The 21517-nt window shown below is 40.4% G+C and overlaps 2 protein-coding genes across 3 annotated transcripts in view; one reads left to right on the top strand and one right to left on the bottom strand.

Moving 5' to 3' along the window:
• Positions 1–1326: 1326 nt before the first annotated feature.
• Positions 1327–3664, bottom strand: LOC115365493 (C-C motif chemokine 21-like). The gene is made up of 4 exons (XM_030060530.1): positions 3493–3664; positions 2860–2974; positions 2355–2459; positions 1327–1924 (listed from the first exon to the last, which is right to left on the bottom strand). Exons 1-3 carry the CDS (start codon positions 3551–3553, stop codon positions 2360–2362), a joined length of 276 nt encoding a protein of 91 aa, XP_029916390.1. The 5' UTR covers positions 3554–3664; the 3' UTR covers positions 1327–1924; positions 2355–2359.
• Positions 3665–18127: 14463 nt separating this feature from the next.
• wdfy3 (WD repeat and FYVE domain containing 3) overlaps positions 18128–21517 on the top strand; it is a 150144-nt gene continuing 146754 nt past the window's right edge. For both annotated transcript variants that reach the window (XM_030059309.1, XM_030059311.1), the window contains exon 1: positions 18128–18277. The gene's annotated coding sequence lies outside the window, so the exon portion shown is untranslated. The remainder of the gene's footprint in view (positions 18278–21517) is intronic.

Genomic DNA, 21517 nt, shown 5'->3' on the forward strand with positions numbered 1-21517 from the left:
GTGGAGACTTCTTGTACTCCCAGACGCATTGTGGGAAACTTGGAAGAGTGTAGCCTTGCCCTTGGAGCTCAGTCAACACTGAGACAGTTTGCTGTTACTGACAGGAAGGACTCGTCTCCAGATTCTCAGAAAAAGACCCCAGAAAAATTCCCCAGAGAGTCTTGCTGGTCCTGTAACGGGAAGGTCACAGGTTTGATCCCAACAGCAAACAGTGTGTCAGCTAGGAACTGGATCTGGCAGCATCCACTCATTTTCAGTAGTTTGGGAATCCAAAAAAAGAAAAAAGGAAAAAAAAAATCTGGACTCTGCAGACCACACAGCAGATCAAAACAATGACAGTGAGCTTGCAGATATTGATGCTGCTATGAGTGACTATTTCTACATAAATTAAGAGTCATTTTAACCACAATAAATAAACAAATAAGTAAAATACAAAATAAAATAAAATAAATATGTAACATAGTTTACTTCCAGAATGTGAATCTGACCTCATTTTAAATGTAATATCCAGCCAGATCCTAAAAATGTGTATCCGGTGCATCCCGAGCGTCACTCCCAGGCCACGTGCTTCCTGTAAAAGCCGTCTTGAGGGAGACAGTGAACTGTTTGATCGCTGTGCTAAGCTGTTGTGGGTGTGCAGATGTGAAGCAGCCACTCGGTTTTGCAGCGCTGCAGAGACGAGGCCGGTGGTGCCGTCAGTCTGTCTGTCTGTCTGCAGGCACTGCCATGGCACTTGACCACAGACGGGTCAGAGAGGAGGACTGTGATCTGAAAATGGTGGTTACATTCTATTTCAGTTACCCTATTCATTATATTTTGATTAATCAGTTCATCATTTCATCTGTAACATGTTAAGAATAATGACAAATGCCTATTACAAGTTTTTTAAAAGTTTATAATTATATCAAAGCAGAAAAGTATCCAGTATCCATGTTAATGTTCTGGTGGATGTGTCTGTCCATGTCCAGCTGAGTGCAGAGGGGATTTTTTGTGTATCTTTATCTTTAAAGGGTTGTGGCCTCTAAGGTCACCAAGTCAAGTCCTGGCCTGGCTTTGAAAATCTGCACATGGAAAGAGAGTGGGAAACACTTTCTCCTCTCTTACTAAATATTACTGAGCGTAGCTGATCGGTGGCCAACAGTAGAAAATGATGAATGTGTGAGTTTAAAAGGAGGATACTGTTGATAAAGAACTTTCCCTGCATTAAACAGGAGATTCATGTCTCTTTCACTTTTCATTCATGTTGGTGTTCTACTGAAAAGCAGAGTGGACCTCATATATGATGTGCTGTTTCAGGGCAAAAGACCGCTTTAATCTCTTAAATTGAATTTCAAGCTTTATTTAAAAAAAAAATCTTGACAATAGTTTTCTGAAAAGTTCACACATGCTTAACATTTGGAAATCTCCACACCACAAATTCACTGAAATAGAGGAACGTATTCATAAAAGATTATATACATAGCTTAACAGACATGATCTGGTGGATGCTTCTGTCCACAGCATCTTACAGTACTATGACAACAACAGCTCTGGTATCAAAACCCCCAACTCTAACCCTTCACCCTACCACTGTTGGCACCTGGCTTTATCCATTGAACTATACAGGATCATGTGGAGAAACTACAGTTATCAAATGAAAAGACAGTATATTCAAAACTGTACATTCACCTCGTATCTGAATTCACTTGCATGGAGACATACAGTATGGATCATCATGATGAAGTGATCCTCAGTGCTCTGTCACGTCTCAAACACCGTGCGCTTTTTTCCAGACCTTAGCCTTTAACCATTCTGAGACTCTGAGACTGAAACACATAGAAATGAATTCACTGGCTGATTTGGTTCTTGATGTTGCACTGGCGATCCTTCCTGATCTTCAGCCGCGTCAAGTCCATTTCTGTGTTCAGTCTGCCGCATCATGCTCCTGTAAGCAAGTAATCCAAAAGGGAAGATATCTGTTAGTTCAAAATAGTAAAATCAGGGGGGACTTTAACATTCAAAGATTCAAAAATCAGACAGGCGGAGCTGGATTTTGAGAGAGAGCAGCGAGACTTGGGTTCTTCTTAAGCATGAAATCTAAGGTTGGTGGATTTTAAAGAGGAAATCCATTTGTGTGCTTAAATTAGTAAACATGGCTGTGACACTTAAGCAAACTCCAACATGTGAAGGTTTTTCAAGGACCCCTTAAGGGATATTTTTCCTTGTGAGACACCCTGTGGTGCTTACTAGCTGGCTACAGGACACCTCTTGCTTTTAGAGTTAAACAAATTGAGAATGTGAGGATTTCCTCAGAATTATTCAGTCAGAACGGACATACAACGTTTAGTGCAATAATATGAATTAATCTTTAATACCTCATTTACTGTTTGGGCGTCAGGCGGTTGATGAGGTCTCGCACCCATTTGCTCAAGCTGGGATGGGGGGCACACAGCCTCTTTCCAACTTTCTTTGTGATGAACCTGAAAAGTGCAGGAGAGGGAACTGACACTGAGTTGCAGGCTACAAAGTTGGAAAAAAAAAAAAAAAAAAACCCTTATTGCTTTGTTTTAGCAAAAAGGACATGCTTGGCTAACACATCATTACTAACAGACCAGCTTGGGAGAGTGTGAATGAGAAAATTTTCCATTTCCCACAGTATCCACTGCATGTGAATGTACCTAACTGTGTGAATGTCAAGCAAGGTATTGCAGGAAAAGAGCACAAATACCTCTCCTGAATGTATTAAGTATATATACTAAAGACAAAATCTGCATTTCTACACCTCCAAAATGTGTGAAAATGAAGATTAGTGTTGAGATGTCAGGATAACTTTTCCTCGTCTCCAAAATAATGTGAACATGTGGATGTGCAAATACGTACAGAGTAGCGCTTATATCACATCCTTGACCAGCTTCCTGGACTTCAAAGGACTCCACTAAGTTGCGAGGGATGCGCTTGTCCGTGACGGACAGACAGCAGTCCGCAGGGATCTCCGCTGGAGGAGGAGGAACAAATCATCAGGCACAGGACAACAATCAGGTAATGAAATTCAAAGAGAGTGCATGGCAATTCAGAGGTAGACGGAAAATATCGAGGAATGTCAATCATTCTCTGTGCAGCCGCTGCCTCATGAAGACCCAATGACAAGAAACTCTGCATATCCTCCAAATTTAGTTCACAGCCAAGGCCAAAAACCTCAGAGTCAACATATGACCTCACAGCAAGTACTTTGGAACATAATTTCTTATCTTTGACGAGAACTGAAGCCCCTATGGAGTGAAAGTTTCCCAATCACTTAAGTGTAATCTACTTTTCAGTAAATGAAAAATAGTTTCAGTTGCTGTCTGTGTGTGCAAAGGTCAATGCTGACATGCAGTTTGTCATAACAGTTTCACACAGAGAGATCCAATGCATGATGTACATATATGCACACCGAGTCTTGCAAATGACAAATATGATGTCGGGTGTGCATGGGGATAAATATGTGTGTGGATGTGTGTGTAGGTGCCTTACCTGCCGCAAACCCGATGCAGATGACTGCAAGCAAAAGGAGAAGTGCCACTCGAGCTGCCATGCTTCTGTCTTCTGAGATTTGCCCCGGGGCCGGTCTCTTCAGCGAGTCTCTTCAGGTGTGTGGAGCTGCTGCTGCTGCTGCTGCTGTGAAGACAAGAGGCGAGGTGTAGGTGCATTTATACGCACCTGCCAACGAAAGCGAAAGCGTTACTTTCTCTCTGATTGGAAATGATGTGGGTTGGCATGTTTGCGGTAAACCAAACCCACATACCTGTGCAAGTATCCTTTCATCCCCTCTTGTCTTTCCCTTTTTTTTTTTTTTTTTTTTTTTACCAGCATGTTTTGGCTGCCTTTCCAAATGCATTCCCCAAAGGCAACCGTTAACTTTCTCCATCCCCTCCTTTTCTTAACTCCTTTTTTTCCAACTTCAGACATATACTCTCCACACATACACATTAAACTGCACTTATAATCTAATCACTTTCATTGACATGCACCAAGTCAGTGGTAGAAGGCCAACGCTTGTTAGACTGTTAGACGTTTATGCTGATTCAAGAATTAATTATGTCCTTTAATTCTAGTGTTTTATGTCTTCTTAAATCTTATGTAAAGTACTTTTAATTGCTTTGCTGTTGGAAAGGTGCTACAAACCAGTAAACTTGTCTTGCCTCACCTTTAAACTTGACTATTTCCATGCCAAAAAAATTTGACAGATTGACAGAGTTGACAGTGTTTCCCCCTGAATCTTACTCCTGTCAAGACAAGCCTTGGAAACCAAGACCAAACCAAACCACACCACAAGTCACCACTGAAATCCAGATAAATGAATTTCTTTTGGTGGTTACCAGTTTTTTAACGTTCTTTGGCTCTAAGCTGGAGTTTTTCCACCAGTGAAATGAAGATTTTTAAGAACCCTGCAAAGTAAAATAAAATAAAATAAAAGTTTCAAAAAGTGTTTGGGTAGGAGCACTTGCTGGGCTCTAATTGAGTTTGCTTGAGGTTTGGATAGGGATACATGCAGAATTAAAAATCAGAAGAAAATCCCCAAGCTACTGTCTTCTACAATAACTAAAATGCCTTCATTGTCATGGCATGATCATCTCAGGCCTATAAAACCATCTCTGACGCATTTCAGCATCAAGCCTTTGTCAGGGAGTCAAACTCATCCCATGGAACACCTGGCCCTTCTCCAGTGCTGTTCCACCAATAGGAATCTTCCACTTGGGAACCCTGCAGAGTGTTCAAATTCGAGAACGCCGGTCTGTCATTGAAGTGTGGACGGGGAAAACAGAGCCTTCTGAAAATGCTGACCATCTATCTCATAATGTGGACAAGACTTGGCAGGGAAACGTTGGGCCAGCAATGCAATCAATACATAAAAAGTGCAAAAACATAACATACGCCCACACTGTGTAAAGAGCAAATCTGAGCGCCCATGGGCGTGTTGGTCTTAAAATGAGATGTGGTCAGGCGCATTGTTGGCACATTGCTATCTTGCGGTACTCGAAAGCAACTGACCAACACAAACCAGGTCTTAAGCCAATAGTGCAAAGTCATTATCAAGATAGCAATGCGCACCTACACTTGTTACACACACAAGGATGCCTTTACACACACTGGGATGCCTAGTTACACACACAAGTTTGCTGCACCTCAGGGAGCTTTGATTTGAGAAGCGTCTCCTCTTACCTGGCAAATGCACCATTGTAATTGCTATTTGCCAAGCTGGAGGCACACCTGGCTTTTGACGGGAATGGGAGATGGCATTCTGTTTGGTTTATTGCATGTTATGCCCCCAAACACACCCATGATTAACTGAGAGACTAAGGACAACCGCTTTGAACCATGCGCCTGGTGCAACCGTCCTTTTTTGCATCATTTAACGAGCAAAAGTGGACTTGGACACTCATTAAATGCACTTGAGCTTAGATCATTAACAAAGAGCCCTGACTGACCGTCATCCAGTATCTAATAAAAGGGCAATATTGACCTGATATATTACTCTGACATTGGCTGCGAGCCTGTTTCTGAAACTTGTAGACATTTGGACTAAACAGAAGTGTGATGAACTGCATGACATGGGCCTGAGCCCAAAGACATGGGAAAAAGGATGGGAAAACAGCACTGCACAGTGTGAAGAACAAGTGTAAGGTAGCAGGTTGTTGTCACCACTATCAACCATGATACTATCTCTAGTTGTCTTTTTTTTTTTTTTTTTTCTCACACACTCATCAGTTAAAAATGTGGATGGGGATTTTCACTTTTATGCAATCGACAGTAGCATGCTGGCAATGCTGACTTTTGTGTGCGTGTGTGCGTGCGTGTGTGTGTGACTGTGTGTGACTGTGTGTGAGAGAGTGGATGTTCCAGTTGTAGATACAAATCTTTATCAGTAAGAGCTGTTGGATGGCAGGAGAGAAACTTTTCCCGTCAGAAGGTGAAGCTCTGCCAGGAATGACACAGTTGTTTAAAATGGGAAGGACAAACAGGGAGGAAGCACAAAAATTGCTACACATGTACTGATTTGATATGGTCTAATGTTTGTATTGATTGTATTGTCTGCGGCCTTCCCCTCTTTCCATGATCAGTCACGTTTGCGGTGCCAAAAACGTTACACAACTCCACTTCACATCCCCACAATCAGCGTCATTCTCATCCAAACTTCTCTTTTTTGCACTTTCATACTTTCAGTGTGTAATGTTCTGTCTTACACAGAAATATAGTTAAAGGTTAAGATCAAGTTGTTTACAGTCCCTCATTGTGTTTCGCGGGAAATTCTAGCCAGCAGAAAAGAGGAAACATAAAGACGACAGCAGCTGATGGAGCAAATCACAAACAAGCAGCTTTTATGATTTCAGTAACACATAAGGCAACATGCAGAAAAATAGTGTCAGACAGCTGGCCTTAAACAACCTTTTACAATCATCAGTCTGGAAAAACGGTTGGCTGATAAGGAGTGAAAAACAGTAAAATCCTGCCTGACCACTGAAAATGTCAGAATTCAAATATTTTGTGGAGCATGTCCTAATGTTGAAATAATATGAAAGTATTACTGAAATAATAGCTGCTGAAACACTGATTGGCTGAATGACGTTGTTGGCATAAAATGTTGATGCTACCAGCAAACTGGCTTAATTGGGACACGTTTTGACTCCGTGAAATAAAAACAAAAACAGAGTCTCTAATCTCAACCAAGGAGCTGACTTCATGGAAGAACTATTTTTTTTTTTTTTATTGTTGTTTGTTTAGGATAATAGGCATCCTGCTCCACCCTCCCCATTTATATATTTGACACCTAAAACGATCTATTACTCATTCTCTCAACTGTCATCTTTGAGGATAGGCATTCAATGGCACAGAGTTAATCTCTGCCGACACAGACAGAGGGCCTGAGACCTCACATGTCTCCAGCTAACCAGCCAAACAGAGCCTGACCTACTTTCTTCAAACAGTCATTTATATCAATATGGCACGTGAACCGATGTTTTGGTAGGATAATCGCGATGCTCATGGCGGTTAATGGTGTGGAATCAAGTGAGTCAGTGCGTGAGTGACAATTGTTTGGCCTGTCAGGGCTAAGCTGGTATGGCCTATGACTTCACCTTCAACATGCAGACTTGGCTGTTGGAGAAGCTCCACTTTTTGCTGCTACACTTTGGCTTTGTGCAGTCCGAAAATTGTAAGGAAAAAAAAAACAACAGTTTGGTCTTGTTCCAGTCAGAGAAAGTTCCTAGGATACGGCGGACCGTGGGTTGGCTGAGACAGACACTTTAGTGCTACAGTGTAGTAATTTTGTGCTATCGTGTAACAGTAATATGCAAGAGAAGAATGCACTAAAGAAAGCAAAGGTTACAGGTGACCTATATTGCGCTCACTCATTTGCATGCATGTACAAACACAAAAAAAACTCATCTGAATGCAAATTCATGCAGAATCTTCACACGCTGTCTCGTGTTTCCACTGTGGATAGATGGTGAGCCGGTCACATGGATTAATTTTATTGCCTTAGCTGTTCAAATCCCAAATGAAATGTGGTCATACATTCCATGTCTTTATTCCTGCCTTTAGCACTTCCATCATCAGTTATTATGATTACACCAACTTGGTTTTCCAGTAACTTACCACTAATTTTGATTTTATAGTAAACTGTGCCAGTTAACTGTCCTTTTGTCTGTTTTGAATTGTTTCGCCTGTCAATCTCTGATTATCTCAAACATTAAACCTGTGTAAGGAAGCAAAACAAGAGCGGGAATGCAAGTACATTGGGACAATGCGGTTTGGCCTGAGATTGGTCCTAGAGGAAAGCTCATCAAACAGCCACCAAATTGACAGGGTTCATCCTCAGGGGAGCAGGAACGTGTTCTTCAAATTTCATTCCAATTCAACCAAAAGATTTCAAGATGTGTTTCCTGAGAGCAAAGTGTTGAACAAGCCGCAGATGTGTGGGCAAGCCCTGCCAGCCAGCGGGGCACAAAAGCATTGAAGAAAGCATAGAAGAATGTTTAGATCAGGGGTGTCAAACTCGTGCCATGGAGGGCCAAGAGGCTGCAGGTTTTCATTCCAACCAACAACTCCACCAGGTGATTTCACTGATTAGTCCCGCCTCTCTGTTTCGAGGTAGGGTGATCAGTGAAATCACCTGGTGGAGTTTTTGGTTGGAATGAAAACCTGCAGCCTCTTGGCCCTCCATGGCACGAGTTTGACACCCCTGGTTTAGATATTACTTGGTAGTTGCACATGGTGGTGGAATATCCTCATTAGTTGCTCCGTGCTCCCCAGGGCTGCTAATCCATAATACACAATACAATTGTGTCTCTCAATTCATTTCTATAGCAAAGCAGCTCCCAAATACACACTTTTAGTACTTTTTAGTACAAAAACAAGTCCTTTTACTCATTTTTTGTGTAATTACTCCAATTTTTTTGTTGAAAGTACTATCGGGTCATTTCTCCCTGACATAAGGCTACTAGATGCATGTTTCCTGCAGAGGCTACCTGCCGGATCTACTCTCCAGTTCAAATAAGAAAATAACAAGACAAGAGTCATTTCATTTCCTGACAAAATTATATCGGAACTTGATTTTGTATTAGCGTTAATCTCTTTGTTCGTGTTCATTTATGCACTCAAAGTGAACAAGCACCACCCAACATTGTAAGAAAATGTATTTAAAGAGATATTCCACAGGATTCCTAAAGCTTGGTTTTGGCCCAATCTTTGAACCTCATGGCCATTGCTGTGGTGTTTCTGCACAGCTCAATCCACAAAGCACCTGTCAGTCATCCAGTCCAGAACAATGATTCTCTGTTGACGAAATTTGAGTGTCTGTGGGCGACAGTCTTGTCTTTGTCTTCTCTCATCCTAACTTCCCAGTTTTTCTTCTATTTATTAAAAACAAACAGTTGCTGCTGCTGCTGCAGATTCACACGTCTTAGTGTCAGTCATTTAATGAGAAAAAAAGCAAAATGGGAATTATTATTTTAAAAAATGGTGCAAATTGTCAGTTGAGAAAAAACACAATTGATTTCATCTGATCTCATTTGCAATAGCTTGAATCTTAAAAATCCAGAAATGCATTGAAGTTATAGCCACCATTGTTCACCTCCAGCAGGTCCTTTCCAAGAAAGCCTGAGGCCGTTTGGGGAAGGGCTGAGGGGGAGGGTAAACAAGCCTGTTCACGCCAAGTGATGGGAGGCACGTGACTTTCAGGAAACCAAGACAGACTTGTTTAATTTTTTAGGTTCAGGTTTGATTTAATTGCAGAGAGGGCACAAAAAGGTGAGAAGAAAGACATGTTGAGCAGCTGAGCCGAATAAACCCTAAGGTGCTCATAAAAATCAGCTCACACGTTTCACATGAAATCGAAACTTAAGCCCCTGGATTCAGTGTGGGTCTTCTGAGGCGGAACAGGGAGTGCATGATAAAGAAGTGAGGGAGTGAGGGGGCAGTGTGTGTGTGTGTGTGTGTGTGTTTGTGTGTGTTTGCAGAAGAGTGTATATGGTTGACTGTGTGCATGTATGTAAGTCTGGTCATTGACACATCTGTGGATAGTGTGTGTGTATTGAATGTATGTGTTTGTTTATATATACGTGCATCTGTGTTTATGTGTGTGTGTGTGTGTGTGTGTGTAAACAGATCTTTGTACATTTGAATGATATGCATTCGTGCACATGCATGTGTGTGTCATATGCTTGTAAGAGAGCTGATATGGTTGAGCGTGTGCATATGTGTGTATGTGTGTGCGTGTGTGTGTGTGTGTGTGTGTATGGTTGAATGTGTGGATATATTTATGTTTTGTGTATTGTGTGTATTTTCTGTGTGTCTGTGTGTGTGTGTGTGTGGAAGAGAGTGTCTTTGGTGTGTGCATATACAAATAAATGCATGCACGCACACACATAAACATGTATGTTTATGTGTGTGCGTGCATGCATTTATTTGTGTGTGTGTGTGTGTGTGTGTGTGTGTGTGAGCGTGTGCACGTGTCTCTGTGTGTAATATGCTTGAGAGTTGATATGGGCATGTATTTATGTTGTGTGTGTGTGCGTTTGTGTGGGTCTGCATATGTGTAAAACAAATCTTGTATATCTGAATTTGCATGTGTGCATTGGTGTGTGTGTGTGTGTGTGTGTGTGTGTGTGTGTGATATGCAGGTAATAGAGTTGATATGCTTGAGTGTGTGCATATATGTGTGTGTTTTAATGCGTGTGTGCATGTTATTGAATGTGTGCATATATTTATGTTTCCCATATTGTGTGTGTGTGTGGAAGCAAGTGTCTATGGCGTGTGCATATACTGTGCGTGTTTATGCATGTGTGCGTGCGTGTGTGTGTGTTTGTGTGTGTGTGAGGAACAGGACCGCTGCCAGTCATTCCAAGCCGCCCATGCAGAAGCTATTGTTGCATAAAGGACAAGTTTTGATTTGTTGTGCACATAGAAGACAAAATAACGATTGCTACATCTTTCTTCTTCATCCAGGAAACTTGGTGCTCTTTCTCGGCAGCCCTCCTCCTCACGCATTCATACAGTTTAATACCTTCACACCTGTCACCTGCTCAGCCCCACCACACACCTTCTAGTCCTACGATCCTCTATGATCGAGTGAGCCAGAACTACTCTCTCATTCAAATATTTACATCATGAAGATTCAGTTGTCAGTATTCAAAATGTATTGGACCATGGCTTCCTTATTTGAGTTTTGCTTGTAAGTTGGTTTTCACACGGTTTCCATTTCAGAGTCATTTCGTGAATACAACTTCAGCACGCTGTATCCTTGCTGTCATACAGTCCCGCTACTGCATCGGCTAGTTATCTCTGCATTTAAAAAAATGTATGTCTCTTTTTTTAATATATATACAGTACAGGCCAAAAGTTTGGACACACCTTCTCATTCAATGCGTTTTCTTTATTTTCATGATTATTTACATTGTAGATTCTAAATGAAGGAATCAAAACTATGAATGAACACATGTGGAGTTATGTACTTAACAAAAAAAGGTGAAATAACTGAAAACATGTTTTATATTCTAGTTTCTTCAAAATAGCCACCCTTTGCTCTGATTACTGCTTTGCACACTCTTGGCATTCTCTCGATGAGCTTCAAGAGGTAGTCACCTGAAATGGTTTTCACTTCACAGGTGTGCCTTATCAGGGTTAATTAGTGGAATTTCTTGCTTTATCAATGGGGTTGGGACCATCAGTTGTGTTGTGCAGAAGTCAGGTTACTACACAGCCGACAGCTGGACAACTGTTAAAATTCATATTATGGCAAGAACCAATCAGCTAACTAAAGAAAAACAAGTGGCCATCATTACTTTAAGAAATGAAGGTCAGTCAGTCCGGAAAATTGCAAAAACTTTAAATGTGTCCCCAAGTGGAGTCGCAAAAACCATCAAGCGCTACAACGAAACTGGCACACATGAGGACCGACCCAGGAAAGGAAGACCAAGAGTCACCTCAGCTTCTGAGGACAAGTTCATCCGAGTCACCAGCCTCAGAAATCGCAAGTTAACAGCAGCTCAGATCAGAGACCAGATAAATGCCACACAGAGTTCTAGCAGCAGACTCATCTCTAGAACAACTGTTAAGAGGAGACTGTGCGAATCAGGCCTTCATGGTCAAATAGCTGCTAGGAAACCACTGCTAAGGAGAGGCAACAAGCAGAAGAGATTTGTTTGGGCCAAGAAACACAAGGAATGGACATCAGACCAGTGGAAATGTGTGCTTTGGTCTGATGAGTCCAAATTTGAGATCTTTGGTTCCAACCGCCGTGTCTTTGTGAGACGCAGAAAAGGTGAACGGATGGATTCCACATGCCTGGTTCCCACTGTGAAGCATGGAGGAGGAGGTGTGATGGTGTGGGGGTGTTTTGCTGGTGACACTGTTGGGGATTTATTCAAAATTGAAGGCACACTGAACCAGCATGGCTACCACAGCATCCTGCAGCGACATGCCATCCCATCCGGTTTGCGTTTAGTTGGATGATCATTTATTTTTCAACAGGACAATGACCCCAAACACACCTCCAGGCTGTGTAAGGGCTATTTGACCAAGAAGGAGAGTGATGGAGTGGTGCGGCAGATGACCTGGCCTCCACAGTCACCGGACCTGAACCCAATCCAGATGGTTTGGGGTGAGCTGGACCGCAGAGTGAAGGCAAAGGGGCCAACAAGTGCTAAACACCTCTGGGGACTCCTTCAAGACTGTTGGAAAACCATTTCAGGTGACTACCTCTTGAAGCTCATGGAGAGAATGCCAAGAGTGTGCAAAGCAGTAATCAGAGCAAAGGGTGGCTATTTTGAAGAAACTAGAATATAAAACATGTTTTCAGTTATTTCACCTTTTTTTGTTAAGTACATAACTCCACATGTGTTCATTCATAGTTTTGATGCCTTCAGTTAGAATCTACAATGTAAATAGTCATGAAAATAAAGAAAACGCATTGAATGAGAAGGTGTGTCCAAACTTTTGGCCTGTACTGTATATATATATATATATATATATATATACATCTGTGTGACGCTATTAGAGTTGCAGTTGTAAATGTTATGAAAAGTGCTATATAAGTTAAGCTTTGCCCACCTTGGAGAAAATGACTGGACATCTTTCCTGAATTATTAGGGCCCACTCCTCGTGCAGTCCACCAGTCAGTGCTTATTGCAGTAAAACCTTTTATCAGTAACAGTGGATTTTGTTGGAGCAAGACCAAAACATCTCAGCCTGATATTCTGAATGTACTACCAACTTTCCCATCCTGTTTACATGCAGTCTAAGGGACTTTTCTAACCACAAAAGCAGACACAACAACAAGCAAATACACGTTTACAAGAAAAGTAAACTGATCAGTTCCCAGAAGGGGGTTTGCTGCAGGGGTCATTCTAGCATCAGCTAAGTGTCCCGTGCACACTCGCACACTCGAGAAAGTGGGAATAAATAATATCTGATCATGTACTCGACAACAGAAAGCATCCATCATGTTCCTTTCGATGGTCAAATCAGAGAAAGTAGAGTTAAAGGTGCCTCTACTGCAATGATAACGAACACATGCCAAAATGAATCATTTTTTAAAGTCACCAGTCATTATTACATTTTTTTTTTTTAAATCACTAAACACATTGGGTTTTTTGTGGCAAATGCCTTTAGATGATTCTTAGTTGTAATAATAACAATATGTTTTGCTATCATGCTGGGAATAATTATATCAAAGTATTTTTCCTAATGGTGGGTGTTTTATGTTGAAATGAAACTCTCCCTCTGTTACAGGATATTTAAACAACCAGTTCAGTGACAAAATATATATCCTTTGCTGTGAGTTTTAATGATGTGTTTGTGGTTAATTAATAAATAGGAGGAAACTCTCCATATGGTTTACCACACTCCATTGTTTCCTGAGAAAATCTGTCTGGAGATAAACTATTATTAAATACATGACAGAGTTATTACTGTCGGCATGTAATTGGCAGGTACCCTGACGAGAGAAATGCACTGGCCCAGAGTTTCGTTTTCTGTCACTGTTTACGCCTTGTCTTTTACTGCGCATTTACAATTATCTGGCATTCATGTTCAGACTTGTCAGAAAATGAGGGTTTGTATCGGGGCCAGTGATGTCTGGTGCCACTCAGTGGGGCTTTTTTTGTATTTTTATGGTGGACCTCTTATAATCAAAGCTATGGTGGGAAATTTCCACCAGCCAGTTAAATGTTGCACAATTCTGGCTGTGGTGGTAAAATTCAATACCGAAGTAAGCTCTGCCACTCTTCTGGGATCTTGTAATTTGTCTATCTAAAAATGTTTTTCTCCACCTAATGCACCTTTGTTTATTTCATTCCCGGCACTAAAATAATTTAAGACAAATTTATTTGCATGGCCCTACACAACACATGCATGCATCAAAGGGGTTTTACATACCATACCATATACCAAATTATCACTATGTACCATATCTTCCTACCCATACAAGCTGATATCAATAGATGTTCTGATATCAGTACAGAATCACAGCTCAAATGCAGGTTCAAAACAGGTTAGGTTTTTGACAGACCTGTCTTAAGATAATAAAGTGTTGTTGTTGTTGTTTTGTTTTTTTGTCACTGGTTCCCCTCTGGCCTGGTGCATGTCGGCAAATGCAAGTAGTGTTAGAATTGGGTTTGTCCATTTTGGCCTGAGGGCGGCGATAGAGGAAAGGTCATCAAATTTGACAGGACTCATCCTCTAGGGAGTATGAATGGGCTCACCAAATTTCTCTGGAATCTGCCCAATAGATTTTGAGATATTACATTTGACATTTGGCCTAAGGGTAGTGCTAGAGGAAAGGTAATGCCCTCATCAAAATAAAGAGGAATCTTCCTCTGCGGAGTATAAACTTAAAAATTAGTTAGGAGTTAGGATTAGTTAAGATTTTAAAACTCCTGTTGATGAAAGGTGATGATGATACACAAACTGATAGTGTTCATTCCCTGGGGGAGCATGAGTACCCTTAGGAAATTACTTAGCTATCCATCCATTACATTTAGAGATATACTATGTACCAGTCAAATGTTTGGCTAGGCCTGTGCTAGAGCAAAGGTCACAGGGTTGCCACAATGTGGAGAAATCTCTCTTTAGACTCCCTAAAGAGAGATTTCTGATGAATGCACTCACCAAACATCATGCCAATCCATTTATTACATTTCCTGATATGTGCAAAGTTGAGGTTGAGGCCCCACGTACCAACGCAGTAAAATAATATATCAGTAAAAAAATATAAAATAATAAAATAATACCAATGCCAATAATCTGCCGATAGATGCATCCATGACATACATAGAAAATATAGGTTACATATCATACCACATCAGACACAATGGCATGACCTACATATCTTTGGACCGTGGGAAGAAACCCACACCAGTAAAGAGACAAATATGCAAACTCCACTTCCACAGCAGGAAGTGGCTAAGATTCAAACCCATAACCTTCCAGCTACGAATATTAACTGCTGAGTCACTGCTACTCTTGCTGCCAGTGATGCTGCTAAAATGATTCCACATGTGTATAACAAATGACTGTCTCCAAAACGAAAGTGATTAGTTTGGCATTGATGGGTCTGGTATGAATTAGATCTACATTTCTGTTGGTCCTTAAGAAATTCTTAATTTTACTTTATTTATTTTTGTCTTTTGCTTTTTATTTATTTAGTTTGTCTTTTGCTTAACACCATTTGGACCAGGTCCTGACTCAAACTTGACCAGATGTTGTCTTAGAATTGACCTGGACTCAACTAAAAAGCATTTCACTACCGCCCCGATGGGGGGTGACAGACATTTGAGGTAGTTTCTAGATAGACAGACACCCTATCCATATCAGTTAAAACCAAATCGAACTCTGTTGTCAGCTCTGCTCACTGTAAGAAATCTCCTCAGCACACAGGATCAAAATGCCACAGAGGTATAAAAAACGTTGTCCATGACAGCATCAGTGCGCTCTGTGGAGAGACAGTGGGACAAAACACTGAGAAAAAAAAAAAAAAAAACTTTGATCGCCACCAAACTCTTAAAAAAAGAAAAAAGAAAAAAGAAAACTTGGTCCGACATGCAGTTTACTGACGGCACAACACAGTTTGTGATATATGGATACTGAAGTCTCACAATTAAAACACTTCCCTCTTCCTGCCACTTGGTGCTGCCAACATGTGAAACTGTCTAGTGTGGAGAAAATGAGCCTCCTGGCTTCACTTTACACTTCCTGCTGTAACAAAACAGGAACCTGAAAGCTACACAGCAGTGTTTACAAGCAGAGGCGAGGCAAAACATTTCAGAAGTGAGGGCATGGACTGCTCCAAGACATATATATGCTTTATTTATAAATTTTTCGGTTTTATTTTATTTTATTATTTTTTTTGCATTGTTTTACATGTTTTCATTGTATTTTTGTCATTTAATTTTAAATATATTTATACAATTTATTGTTTTTTAATTTACAAGGGATTCTTTACTTTTTTCTGATTATTTATTTGTTTATTTACTTATTTATTTTACTGATTTCCTGGCAACATTCTGTTTTTTTCCTTGTAACTTTTTCTAATTTCTTAGTCATTTTTAATCATTTATTTCTTACTAATGTTTAGGTCAGTACTTGCTTATTTGCTGATCAACCTTTTTCCCCATTTTTTTTTTTAAATTAATCAAGTGAATTTGGTCAGGTTTCAAATATGTCTGAAAGGCGTCTGAATGCAGCCTCAGAAGAAAAAAGAAACAAAAAGATGGATATGGGTTGAGGTGGGACATTTTTTGTTGGTAAAGTGCAGGGGACGGGGCTGGCAGGGGGGACGTGTCCCTCCTGTCCCCTGTGTCTGCTATATAAATAATAACTGCAAGATGCACGAGATGACAAACAGTTAAGCAAACACACTGCGACCAGAGAGCAAAAATGAGTGGCTGAGATTTTTATTTTTGCCTTTCTTGTGCCTGATGAGAACACGAGCACTGACTGCAGCAGAAAGTGAACAAGGCCATGAAGTTCACACCTTCTGCATGGAAACACAGGCAAATGAGACACTTCAAAACCGAATCGAAACCCTTTTGCTTTTCAAGAATATTGCTGATAAAAAACTACTCCTGTAAGATGCCTACACTGAAACTATCACCATCACCACACATGAGGTTTCTTTGGTTTGTGGTGTGAACTTTTTTTTTTTTTTTTTTTAAACCACACACACCACCCACACAGTGGCTTTGAACCGCTGTGTGTTTTCATGGTCTGATGAGCACTGCTGCCACCTAGTGCCTCACACTTGATATTACAATAGGATTAAACGGATATTTAGAAATGTGATAAAAATACTAACAGCATGACTACTATTTAATATTGCTAATGCAATACCATTACTGCTACTAACTGATACTACTAATACTGTGTTCCTTATGGTTCTATTTTTTTATTTTTATTTTTGTTTGTCTATTTCTTTCACTTCTTTTACCATAGCCTATTGTACATTTTGATTCCACTTCATTGTCTTTAATTTACGTAGTTGTTATCAAGCACTTTGAAACTCATTTATTAAAAAGTGCTACATAAACTTACTATTATCATTGTCACTACAAAAAAGAGTAAAAATGAAATGTATGCTGGAGCCCTTATTTTTAAGCAACAAGTATATTATTATTATTATTATTATTGTTGTTGTTGTTGTTGTTGTTGTTGTTGTATATTTCAGAATGCCTTTTACATTGTGCTCTCAAATAAAATGAAATTAAATAAAAGGAACAAAACAACCATACCGATTCCCTATGCAGGCTACATGCTTTTAAAACACTGCTCAAAACTCATTTTTATAACCATATGTCTCACTGTAAATGGTTTAATTACATCTTAAAGTTTTACTGCCTTGTCTTTGTTATTGCCTTTTCTTTTTTGTGCATCATGTGTCCATGTCACATTAACCTGGATCTTTGGCTGTTTTATTGCTTTTATCTCACGTATTTATTATTCTAGTCTATATGTAAACCACCTATGCAAACCAACCTTTTGAAAGGCGCTATAAAGATAAATAATCATAACAATATTATCATTATTGTCATCGCTACTATTCATTTACTGTATTTCTATAGATGTCCATGCCTGGCTTTTCCTTTGATTCGTGTTTAGTCTGGTCTGTTTCTCACGGTGCCATGTTTTATATTGTAATTTAATTTATTTTATGTATTTGTCTGTACTTTTCGTGTGTGAGAGGCACTTTGCAAATGTGTGTTTTTTTTTTTTTTTTTTTTTTTTTTAATGCCATGTAAATAAAGCTTTACTTTCTTATTAACTTACTTAGGGCTATCTTAAGCATCTTATAATCATTATAAATTAACTAGTTGCCATTGCAATATTTGGGATAATGTGGGCTTTAAATCCTTGAATAATAATAATAACACTACGGACTACTTCTTCTACTGCGACTACTACTTATACAACAACAAGTACCTCTACTTATGCCTATAATAATAGTGTTTTAATTTTTATTTTCTTTTTTTTTTAGGAAGTGTCTTATTTCAGTTTTCCTACAGATGTCAGCTTTGCCCTTCAGATCCGCTGCTGGATGGAAGGGGGATGCAGCCCGGAGAAGAAACCCATCAGCGGTGGGACGTTGCCTGAACGAGCTCGGCTGATTTGGAAAAGATGGCCGGCGTTTCCACACACCAGCTTCGGATCGGGGCATCATTTTTATCATATGGATAAAACACAAGAGTGCCGCGTCGACACAGTGAACGCATTGGAGATTACCCTCTACCTTTTGACTGGAAAATCCCGCTGTCTACGCAAGTTATTGGTAAGCGGATGGCGGATACCCAGTCGGCTAACAGTCAACTGCTAGCCCGGGTAGCCAAGCAAGTTAGCCTCGGCAGGAATGTGCATCCCAGGCTCGCGCAGACGTTAGTTTTTCCGCCGACGACGGTTAGCCAGCGACGGCACAGCTAACGTTAGCATGTCAACCAGCTAGACACCACTTATCCAGCCGCAATTATGAAAGACTAACCAGCTGCACCGTTAGAAAGCTATTTATTGAAGGCCATATAGTTCCATGAAACGTACCCGTTTAGCTTGACAGTTACCTTTCACATACAGCGAGGCTAGTGGGGATCAGCTGGTAGCGAGCTAGCCGAGGCTAACCGTGCAAGCTAATTTAGCTGACAGCTTTTCGGCTACACGTTAACCGAAACGCTCTTGCGGCTGTGCTGTGTTGTGTTGTGTTTTCGATCACTGCGCCCTGCCTCGCCGCTGTTTGGGTCCAGGAATTTCAGAAACCACAAACACAATGACTAGAGCACACACAGGGACCGATGTAGAAGATAGAGAAATGGAGAAATGCTGCTTCTGCTAGGATGATTAGTTCACATTATGGGTGGCAGACAGGGGTGTTGTATGCAAAACGTTACCGGCCAGCAGCTATGTTTTTTTTTTTTTGTTTTTTTTTTAAAGCTAGCTGGTAATCTGAAACAGCAATGACCTGCTTGATGAACAGCTGTCATATTAAATGTTATTGTCTCAAGTATTATTATGTTAGATGAGGTGCCTGGGCTGTTGCACTTCTAATGTACAACTTTGTCACCTGTCCAGTGGTCAGTGCATTGTTCCTGATTAAATGGCTGACTGCCTGGCTGCCTGTCTAAACAGCCAGCCACCTGACAGAGGCTCAGTCGGCCTTGCAGCTTGGGGCTAAATGTATACTACAGCCTAACTACGGTGTTATTACAAACTTCTGTGATGATCTTGTTGTGCTTACTGTGATCGTTGACCACATGAGGGGTGAGATATGAGGTAGACACCATATCTAATGACATAATGGAAGAGGGCTTGCTTGTGCCAAGTTTAAAATTAGTCTGCAGTCTGCAGGTTCTGTACTTTGTCTGGAAGGACAGTGCACCCAAAACATACAGCTGCATTTCAGTACACCCTTGCAAAACCTTATGTACTTTGAAGTATGTCATTCTTTTTTTCTTTTTTTTTTTTTTAAACAAAGTAAATGGTAGTGTTGCGATTTGAAGGACACTGAACTCTTCTGTTAACCAGTGCTGATTTGCATTGGCTCATCATACAGGTTAAAATAATGCATGGCTCAGTGAGTGATGCTGTAAGCCTAAATACAAATGTAAAAGTTTCCAGGTTAGGTTGTTATGTGTAGTGAATGTGGCTTTGGAAAATGACAATCTGACTGGGGGAAATGAGGTACACCCAAAGTAAGAACAAAATGGTTTTGAGGTGAAATATTGTAAAATTCTCCTTTATACTTCTCTAAATGTTTAAATCTAGCCATCATTATTAGATTAACTGCATTTTAGTCTCTGTCTGGAGCCAGCTGAAACATAGGTGAGCACGACAGGGACCCAACTTTTTAAAAGACACTAGAATCTCCATATTGTTGGTAGACTGCCAAGATGATTTGGCTGCTATAGTAGATTAACCTAACTGGCCACAGCCAAAATTTACCAGCATTTGCCTGCGGGCTGCTGGTAATTTCACAGTCTTGGACTGTATCAAAAGAAAACAGCATTTTGTGGTTCAGCATCAGCTTGTCTAAGTGGCTGTAGCTTGCTATGTTGCTGCAGTGGCTTTGGTGGAGGTTGCTTAATCATCTACAATTAGATACCCAAAGCCATTATTAATTCACAGTGACAACATTAATAGACATCTTGTTTAGTCACTGTTAATGTCAATGTCATTGAGTACATTTTCCATACAGCTCAATTATTTATCTCAGCGGTTCATAATTTTCTGCTCCTAACCACCAAAAAAATGAAGTGATACCTACTTACAACTCACTTGCACAGGTGTTAATGCCAGAAATGGTGAACTCTGACATTAAATGATGTTTCTGTTTATTTATTTATTTATTTTTTTTAATTTCCCCTTTTAAAGCTAATATAGGCTATTTGATTAATGGAAAACTCTAGAAACTGCAAATGATCTTAATTTCATAAAAAGGGCTTTATCACAGGGCTAGATAATCCCTGGCTGGAGGGTTTTTTGGGTGGTGTTGAACAGTGGCTGTTGCATTGGATGCACTATGAAGTGTAAATTCTTGGGGCCGTTTATTCTCATTTAAGTCAATGAAGACACACCATTGTGGTATAATGGTTAATTAGTTCTGTTAACTGATAATGGATTATTAGGCATGTAATTGTAGCGTCGCCTTAAAAGAAAGCAGAGCCTAAGTAGACAATTAGGCTGAGAAATGCAATTGCATTTAAAGCTGTAGATGTGGCTGTTAAGTCTGTTTACCCAGCCACTGGTGAAGGTATCTAGTCATCATGTGAGTGTCCTAATCTAACCTGAAAACCTGATTGGATAAAGGGGCTAGTGAATTCGGGGTATGTGGACAGAAAAGTGGTTTATTTCTCTTGGAGCCCTGTGTGAATGGGATGGCAGGGTTACAGGGGCAACTGCCTTGATGGGAAGAGTCCTGGACAGAGTCAGGATGAAATGCTAGTCACTCTGCACCTGTGAATAAAGGCTGTTGAATGACTTAAGTGGTGCTTTTTTGTCTCCGGTTGCTTGTCCTGTTCCTGTGAGGCACCGGTTCTGCTTGTGCAGCTCGCCTAAAAGGGGTCGACGTGCTGTGATTTTTCTTTTTTCAGCTTAGTTTATGGTTCATTCTACTCTGACTGACTGTGGGTGGTGTGAGAGCCTCCGTTTGCATCTACAATATGCGGTGTTGTTGTGCAGCTACAAAGTAAACAAGGCTAACCAGCAAGTTAGTGCTGATGAGAAAGCACTGATATAAGCTAACAGGAGACACTAAACGGAATAATAAAGCAGATTACAACACCTGAGGGCAGGTTCCTTCAAGCACTGTTTTTCAGACACACAGAACTGGGAAGATTTCATTGGCTGTGATTAGTTCTTTGCATATTATTCATCTGCCAGGTGGGACTGCTGTTATTGCAGCAAAATCAAATCATTCGAGAATTAAGGAAGTGCGGACATCTGATGACTTCGGGATGACTAAAAGTTTGTAGTTTTTTGTTTTTTTTTTGACAACCAATGATTGTGAAACCCTGGACTTTAAGGT

Source organism: Myripristis murdjan, chromosome 9 (assembly GCF_902150065.1).
Source record: "Myripristis murdjan chromosome 9, fMyrMur1.1, whole genome shotgun sequence".
NCBI lineage: Eukaryota > Metazoa > Chordata > Actinopteri > Holocentriformes > Holocentridae > Myripristis > Myripristis murdjan.

Coding starts and splice junctions, on each gene's coding strand:
- LOC115365493 (XM_030060530.1), bottom strand. CDS start 3,553: ATGGCAGCTCGAGTGGCACTTCTCCTTTTGCTTGCAGTCATCTGCATC. Junction 2,975..3,492: donor CTGCATCGGGTTTGCGGCAG/GTAAGGCACCTA, acceptor CTCCTCCTCCAG/CGGAGATCCCTGCGGACTGC. Junction 2,460..2,859: donor TGTGATATAAGCGCTACTCT/GTACGTATTTGC, acceptor TGCACTTTTCAG/GTTCATCACAAAGAAAGTTG.